General features: G+C 45.1%; 1 protein-coding gene across 1 annotated transcript in view; it reads left to right on the top strand.

The window, feature by feature from the left end:
• The first annotated feature begins 4,423 nt into the window (after positions 1-4,423).
• The window catches only part of ENTREP1 (endosomal transmembrane epsin interactor 1), a 44,669-nt gene continuing 39,975 nt past the window's right edge, over positions 4,424-9,117 (top strand). The window contains exon 1 of the mRNA XM_077816412.1: positions 4,424-4,768. Within this exon, the coding sequence (XP_077672538.1) occupies positions 4,424-4,768 (345 nt within the window). The remainder of the gene's footprint in view (positions 4,769-9,117) is intronic.

The raw sequence follows: 9,117 nt of genomic DNA, 5'->3' as shown, positions 1-9,117 counted from the left end.
AGCTCCATGAGGTTCTACTGAGGATCTAGCTTCTTAACTAATCAATCCACCTGACACCCTGTAAGAGAGGTAAGTGATTGTTATCATTCTATAGATGGGGAAACAAAGAAAGGTGAAGCTGTTCATACAAGTAGTCAGTAGCAGAGCTGGAACTTTGAATCTACTGATTCCCACTCTCTCCTTTACCTCAAGACCACATTGCCTCAACAGTAAAATAACCTGAATCTTAGTCACTGCATAACAGCAGTAAAATATGAAATATTTCATGTACCAAAAAACCCCCAGACAGGTAGGCAGGAATTTTATATCTCTTCAGTATCCTGAAAAATAACCACAGAAGAGCATCACAGGTTGTCCCATTAGAAATAAAAGCAGCAAGATTAGCATGGCACTTCTAACGTTAGCTCTTCTAGTGCCTGCTGCTAGTCATTAGAAAGTGTTACCAGAATTTGACATCTATAATTGATAACAAGAACAAAGAAACTGCTGTACTAGATCAGACTCATGGTCAATCTAGTCCAGTAACATGTCTTCAAGAGGCCTGCACTAGAGGCTTCAGAAGGTGCAAGAAACCTCACAATAGGTAGATGTGCGATAATCTGCTCTACTAGTTAGAGGTTGGCTTAAACCCTGAAGCTTGCAGACAAGGTCTTAGTTGTCTGTCGAAGAGACAACTCAAGCACCAAGATGTAACAGAAGCGACAGCAGTAGGATTGAACTGCCTGACTTAAGGGCCAGGATTTTAAAAATGGGCACCTAAATGTAGTCTCCTAATTCTGTATTTGGGAATCTAAATAAGATGCTTGTCTTTCAAAAGTGCTGAATACCCAGTAGTTTCCCATTGTTAATTTTGCTCAACACTTTTGAAAAACTAGGCCACTTATTTAGGTGTGTAAATATGGACAAAGGAAAGTAATATTAGGCACCCATTTAAAAAATAAAAAAGCTTATCCAAGTCATGAAAATGATGTATCAAAGGTCTTGTTCACTCTTTGTATATTTGTAAAGGCACTTAGATGTCACAGGGATGACCGTGCTATATCTAGAGAGATTAGACAGCATAATTCTGAAGAGTTTGGATTGCAAATGTAATCCCAAGCAAAAATCACTTTGTGTTAGTTATCCATTCATCTGCTCTTCCATGAGGTGCCATATTGTTGAACTATAAAATGGAGAAGGTAGCTGTAAAGATAAACTTAGGCAGCTAGCTTCCTCTCCCAAAGATGATGGGGAGATAGGCTGCTCAGACGATTCTCAGGGAGATGGGTATGTAATAGCTTTGGGCCTAGAAACTGAGGTGGAATTGTTGTGTTTGGGTTTGGATGAGCTGCAGTGGTTGATGTTTTGTGTGTGTATGGAGAAGTAAACGTTGCGTTAGACCAAAAAGTAATTTTCTGTTAACCTATATTTTGATTATATAGACTGTTGTAATTATGCCACTATGGCCCTGTTATATTTGGTATGGTTTAGTGTGTGACAGTGCCCACATAATCCATGGCATAAAGATTAACCTAGCTAGACCCCACTGCAGTAAGGTTATAATGTACTCTTTTCAAGAAGTGCTAGGGGATCTTTAATTTCCAGCTGGACAACCCACAGAAAGAGGCAGAAAAGGCTCTCATCCAAAGGGCACCACCTCTAATGCTGCAGCTCCTCTCCTCTTTGCTGCTACTACATTGCAGTGTCAGCATCAGGTCTGCACCAAAGTCCTAGCTGAGTGTTGAACCTACAATTTTATTCTGCAAAGGGATAAGGGCTGCCAAAAGAACCAATGACACCTTTGTAGTGGTATGTTTTCCTATCTAGTTAACAGCTATATTTTTCATTACTGAGATTATCTATTTTTCTAAATCATGTTCAGACATGCCCAACATGTTCAAATTGTAGTGACTGAACTGGAAAAGCAGCACACAGGCCTAAACCTACTCTCATCCCACATTTCAACAAGCTGAACAGAAGAACAAACATAGTCTGAGCAGTGGCACACTGAAGCTCCGACACACAAAGGAGATACTGAAGGTATTTCACTTGAAAGATAAATTTCCCTACCCTGATCCTTATTCAGGCAGCATTACATAGTATGTGTACACACACACACCCTCTGCCAAACCTCCTCCTCCTCTTGGGAAGAAAGCCAACAATGCGAAATGCAATCCAGTTGCTTCCCCCATCCCTCCTCCTAAGGGGAGTTATTTTAAAACTTCAAGCTCACTGTGTATCACTGACCAAAGGGGGAAGAAAAAAAAAAAAAAAAAAAGAACAAGGGCCTGTGGGGTTTAACACAGAGAAACAAGGAGGAAAAAAATAGTGGAGAAGAAATTATGTTGGACAACAAAAGGGAAAGGCTAATGCTAACCAGTCATCAGTGTCACTGCACAGAAGCGGAGTGGTTTAGTGGGGGGAGGAGGAGTGGTTAGGGAAGGGGTTGCAAGCAGTAGCAGTAAATGGGTTAGTTTGAGAGGAAGCACAGTATAGGTTGAACCTCTCTAATCCAACACTCCCTGGTCTGGCAACATCTGCCGACTCCATGGGTGCTTCGGGGCTGGAGCACCCACAGGGAAAAATTAGTGGGTGCCAAGCTCTCCCCCTGTCCCCCTCCCCCCATGCTTCTCGTGCGCCAGTGGCTCGAGGACCTGGGGCCAACGGCTGGGAACCCAGGTGAGTGGCCAGCAGCTGGGACTTGGGGCCAGCATTGGAGCCCCCAGGCGGGGGGCCAGCAACCTTGCACCAGGGGGCCATAGTGGGTGCAAAGCCTGGGGGTGCTGCAGCACTCCCCCACACTCCTAATTCCCTCACCTATGGAGACCCGCTGGCACTCTGCACTGACCTCCCATGGTTTGGCAAATTCTCTGGTTCGGCACTGGTCAGGTGCAGAGGGTGCCGGACTAGAGAGGTTCAACCTGTAGTAGAAGGTAAGGGGCAGGCTAGAGATGGGGTTGGCTGCAATGGCAGCAGAGTGATTGGAGAACAGGGTAAGGAAGGACTTGGCACTAGCACCTGAACGTGGTTTGGTACACCATTAAAGAGGAGTTTGGTGGTCAGGTGGGGTTTGGCAGTGGCAGCGGAGTGCTTTCTTTGGCAGAGTGTTTGGCATGGCAGAGTGGACAGGGATAGGTTAAGCACGGGCAGCAGGGAATAGTTTGGGGGTGGGGTCTAGGGAGAGATTTGACACTAGCAGGAGAGTGGTTAAGCCTGAGGTGTGGGCTGGCATAGCATGGGGGGGGCACTAGAAAAGTAGTTTGAGAGAAATTAAGGGGGTGGCCTGGCACAGAAGGCTAGCCTAGGAGGTTTAAGGGTGGGGAGGGGGGGGTTAGCATGGAAAGTTCAAGGGGGTGGCACAGAACAGGTACCATAGAGGGATTAAGGGGGGTTAGCACAGGGATTAAGGAGGTTTTGGAGAGTGGCTCAGGGAGTGGCAGGGAGTTAAAGGGGCATTTGGGGGGTAGTCCAGGGCAGCTAAGGGGACGGTATGGGGAGTAAGGCTAGCCCAGGGTGGTTAAGGGGGCATTTGGGGCTAGCCCAAGAGGGTTAAGGGGGCGGCAGGTGGGAGGGTTAAGATGGTGTTTGGGGGCTAGTCCAGGATGGTTAAGGGGGTGGTGGAGAGGGGTTAAGGGGGTGTTTGGGGGCTAGCCCATGGTGGTTAAGGGGATGGTGGGGGATAAGGAGGTGTTTGGGGGCTAGGCCAGGTTGATTAAGTTGGTGACAGAAGGGGTGAAGGGGGCATTTGGGGGCTAGCCTGGGAGGAATAAGGGGGCAGTGGGTGGGAAGGTTAAGGGGGTGTTTGGGGGCCAGCCCTGGGTGGCTAAGGGAGTGACGGAGGGGGGTTAAGGTGGCATTTGGGGCCTAGCCCGGGAGGGTTAAGGGGGGAGTGTAGGGCCTAGCCCACAGTGGTTAAGGCAGCAGGGGGGTATCAAGGGGGCGTTTGGGGGCCAGCCACGGAGATTAAGGGGATGTTTGGGAGCCAATCCAGGACAGTTAAAGGGGCAGGGGGCAGTTGGGGGCTAGCCCAGGAGGGCTAAGAAGAGGGCAGTGTGGGGCAGGGTGGAGTTTGGGAGCCAGTCCAAGACAGTTAAAGGGGCGGGGGGGGCTATTAAGGGGGCGTTTGGGGACTCCCCCAGGAGGATTAAAGGGGAAGTGTGGGGGGCCAGCCCTGAGCCGTTAAGGGGCGGGGGGGTATTAACGGGGCGGGGGAGCCAGCCCGGGGGGGGGTTAAGGGGGCAGTGTGTGGGGGCGGCAGCCCGGGGCGGTTAAGGGGGCGGCCCAGGGGAGCCTGGGCACTGGCGGCAGCAGCAGCGCGCCGTGGGGAAGGGCTTGGCAGCGGCAGCAGGGAGGCAGCTCGCGGTGCCTGTCCCCGCGCCGCCCGCCGCCGGCGGAGCGCCCACACTCCGCTCCTGCCCTCCGAGCGGCGCGGCCGCCGCCCCCCATGTCGCTGCCTGTGGTGCTGCCGGGCTCCTGCTGCCCCATGGCCGGGCTCTCCGCGGCGCTTCAGGCAGCGGCTCCCGGCCCCCTCACCTCTGCGGCCCCGCCGCTGCAGCCTCTCCGGCGCTTCCAGCACTATCGGCCTCCCCCGGCGGCGCTCTCCCCTCTGGCCGCCCGCCGGGCCGCCGCCAGCGGGGCCCCCGGGCTGCTGCCGGCCAGACCGCTGCTGTCCCTGGGGCTGCTGCAGCTCATCCTGGGCTGCTGCATGGTGGCGCTGAGCTTCGGGGCGCTGTCCCTCAGCGGCTCCCCGCAGGTGAAGAACTCCTGCCCCTTCTGGGCTGGCTCCTCGGTAAGTGGCCCAGGGAGCTGGGGGCAGCAACAGCTGCTATTGACACAGCCATGGGACGGGACAGCGGAGCCTGGCTAATCTATTAGATATCATATATGTGATTGCTCTAATCTATTATCTATCTAGCCAGTCTGTTACTTATCACATGTCTGATCAGGGTAATCTGTTATCTGTCTAGCCACTCTGTCAGCTATCAAGTCTGATCGCTTTAATCTATTATCTATCTAGCCAATCTTTTAGCTATCCTATCTGATCCTCTGATCTATGATCCATCTAGCTAATCTATTAGCTATCACATATCTGATCGCTCTAATCTGTGATCTGTCTAGCTACTCTATAAACCGTCACATGTCTAATCTGTTATGTATCAGAGCCATCTAGCTATTAGCTACCACATTTGATCAATCTAGCTAATCTCTTAGCTATTACATGTCAGAACAATCTAAGCAATCTATTCTCTCGCTAGCTAATCTATTAGCTAACATATTTTTGGGGAAATTCTATGGCCTGTGTTACACAGGAGGTCAGACTAGATGATCACAATGGCCCCTTCTGGCCTTGGAATCTATGAATCTATATATCTTGTCTAATGTATCCATCTATGTAGCTCTCTATGGCAGAGACTGTGTCTTCTAGTTGTTTTGTAAAGTGCCTCAGACATTTTAGGCACATCATACATAATAATAATTAATTGTCTGTTACTGCTAACATTCATAGGGTGTTAGGCTTTTCAGCATAAATGTTGGATTTAAGGGATTAGCTCCTGTCTTTTATTGTAGAAGATTTATTGAATTTAACAAGACTTGCAAAGTGTGATCTCAGGCCCTAATCCTACAAGGAGCTTTACATAGCCAAACCCTTGCAATGCCTTATTGACTCTTACCGTGTTCCAAATGGGTGCAGGGATCTTCCCACACAGAGCTTCTTGAAAGATTGGGGCCTAGGTGCTTAGAGCAGGGAAATGGTAGTCAGGATGCTTTGGTTCTGTTCTAGTTCTGCTTCTGACTTGCAGTGTGACATTCAGCAAGCCACGTAATCTCGCTATGTGTCAGTTTCCCTGTCTGTAAAATAGGAAGATTAATAATTCCTTATCTCAGAGGTGTGTCATCAAGAGTGTTCATTAATGTTTGTAAAGCACTTTGAAATCTTCAGGTGCTATATATAAGGTGTTATATATATGCTAAGTATAAAATTACTTTTATAACAAATTACACCCTTCATTGACAATTTACAATTCAGTTATCAGAAGCTATATATTTTTATTTGTTCAGTAAAGAAGCTAGAACACTATTTTGTCTTGCAGAAATACTAAATAGTAATATAAATAATATTTAATACTGTTGTCTATAGATCTTTCTTCAGTAGCAGCACAAATCCTAACAAATAGATTATTACAGAAAAATAAACAAATATAAAGAGGAGGCCAAATTGACATTTTATAGCTGATTATTTTAAATGTTTTTCCTTATAAAATCTTAATCAGTCTATCAAACCTTGTATACAATAAGAAACAACACTTCCCACCTGTAATAGTATATGCACATATTGCATGCAGCATTTTCCTGCATTTTAATACTGCTACTCTGATAAGACTGGAGAAATAAATAGTGATATTCCTAGAAAAACTGTAAGGGGGAGAGAATTAGGATTTTATTATGGACAGTAAGGCAAGTTATTACTGCTGTTGATTTCTATTTAAACCTCACTTTTTCTGTGCAAGTGTTTTTAATTAGCAATTTCTACTAGGGCATGAAAGCCCATATTGTAAGTATTACGTGTAAAGGAACAGAGACAAGTTTACTGTGGAAACCTGATGAAGATCCCTTCAACTCTAACCTTCCCATATACATGTATGTGTAGTCTTTCACATGTTTACCCCTGTAGGTATTCACAGCCTTAGACCCTGCAGTAAGGAAACAAATGCACTGTCCATGCTCACTATACCTCCTTTTAAACACCTGTAACTTTATTAATATAGTTCAAAACCAGATTGCTTCAAATATGGCTAAAACAGTGTCCTACTTAGGACTGCATATATATCAAGCTTGCACTTATATAACAAATTAAGTTTTGAATTACTCTAGTGCAGAATAAATATGTGATCCATTGCTCAGTGGAAAAATGCCTTTTCCCTCATGTTCCTACAGCTCCAAAACAACATTACATTCAACTATGAAGTTACCCAAAATCATTGTTTCAGGGCTGGCAGCAGGCATGAGAAATTTTATCCCAAAGATAATTCTTTAAAAAAGTCATAAGCAACTACAGTTAGGGAGTTAGGATGTGGATGCCTTCTCATCTGTGACTATAACATTCTAATCATGATGCTTTATTAAACCACAGCACAGGAAAACTATGAGTAAGGCTATTTAATCAGATGCCTCAAAGTTGTAATAGATATTAAACCAATCATTCAATCTTTACTAAGGCAAAACACCCGTTGACATTGTGACAGTTATGGCAATTTCCCGGACAAACCTGAACGATTTAAGTTATGTATCACTGTGGGTCAAATATTGTATGTACTTTCATGAGGAAGGTGGACCACAGGCCTCCAGGAACTAAAAATAGTGGCAGCAAATTCACTGGGGTTGTAACATCTCCTGAGAAGTACAACCACCTGGAAAGGTTTGCATATAGGGATTCAAACTGGATTCTCTTGAGAAAGGACTTTTGGATAAATAGCCTGAATTTAAACCGACTCAAGGCCTGCTTTCTGATCCAGCAAGTGGACAGGACCTTCTGTTCAAGGGAGGCCCCAGTCCTTCCTGGGAAGGGTTGGAAGGACTTGACCTGTTCATATGTATGCTTGTTGTAAGCCAAGGCAGTTATGAACTTGTAATCACAGAAAAGTCCCTTGGTGGAGTTTGAAGGACTGTCTCCTACTAGAGTCCTTGCTGGGGTTGTAGTAATCTCTGATAAAGTTATTAGCATGTGTGTAGGTTCTTTTATTGTTTTAATGTTTTCTCTACTATGCTTTCATCTTGAGAATAAATATGCTTGCTTAGGAAAAGCTGTGTGGTGCCTTATAACTGTGGGCAATTCTGCTGTTCGTAGCATCTGAAGAGAAAAGCAAAGCAGGCATACTTAAGCAGTCTGACTTTCTGGGAAATTCACAGGTTTCAGAGTAGCAGCCGTGTTAGTCTGTATTCGCAAAAAGAAAAGGAGTACTAGTGACACCTTAGAGACTAACCAATTTATTTGAGCATAAGCTTTCGTGATTCACAGTGTAGGCAGGGAACCATGCAGCCTCGAAATACTCGAGTCAGAAAGGAGTGAGATGTGTGTCTCTACCCTAGAGAGATATCGGCTGGGGAACCAGGACCCTAAAAGTAGATGCCCATGCTGGACCATGGATGATAATATAAGTTCAGTTGCCCTGAACTGTGACAGACATCAGTGATGTACTTTAATTATAGCATCACATGATTATTTTGCACTTAGATAATTCACAAACTATTTTGTTACAAAAATGCAAAGTTATGTATGTAGTTTTGAAAGAGGAATGGTAATGTCAATGGGGGTTTTGGTCAAATCATGTATGCACACGTGCTAGGCCAGATTCATCACCAGACCAGAAGTCATTGGAGTTATAGAAGGGATTTACTTATTTAAAAATGCTAATGGGTGCAGATTTGCTCTAGCCTACCCTTTTCTGGTGCAAGCTATCATCTTGAAGTTCTATGTTCATTAACCTAGTCACATTGGCCCAGATCCTCAAAGGAATGTAGGCTTCTAGCTTCTATTGATTTCAATAGGAGATAGGAGCCTAAAATACTTTGAAGATATGGGCCATTAACTGTAAATTGCAGCAAGTTTCCTTTGTCTACAGGGCACAGCCGAAGATCTGTTCTGCCCTAAGTTTCCGCCCCACACATCTACCCATACCCCTGATAATATGTCATTAAAATGTGTTGTCCTCTCAGTTCTACAGCAGGATTTATTCCTGATCTGACTGAATGGAACAAGCTATGTATATATGTATCTATAAATTTTAGCCATAGTTCCTTCAGAGTTGTTCTCTTGATTGAAATACTGAATTAAATGGTAAAATAAGGCAACCTAATACAAACATTTCTTTGTCTTTTGGCTCCCCTCCAGCAAAACGATTGAACATGACCATAACTTTGAAGATAATGGGATTACCCACATATTTAAAATTATACATGTGTGTAAGCGGCTTGCTGGATAGGGGTCTAAGTTAGTGGAAATGTTGCTTTGTAGTCCTCTGAGGAGGTTGAGTTTACTGAAAATTTAGGAAAAAATGTTGTATACATTTCTGGAAAGTTGTGTATATGGACTAAAAAATAAAAAGAGGGACAATGAGGAAAAATCTGATTATGTTATTA

The sequence above is a fragment of the Eretmochelys imbricata genome, chromosome 5 (assembly GCF_965152235.1).
Source record: "Eretmochelys imbricata isolate rEreImb1 chromosome 5, rEreImb1.hap1, whole genome shotgun sequence".
NCBI classification, from domain to species: Eukaryota; Metazoa; Chordata; order Testudines; family Cheloniidae; genus Eretmochelys; species Eretmochelys imbricata.
This window is presented reverse-complemented; position numbering and strand designations above follow the sequence as displayed.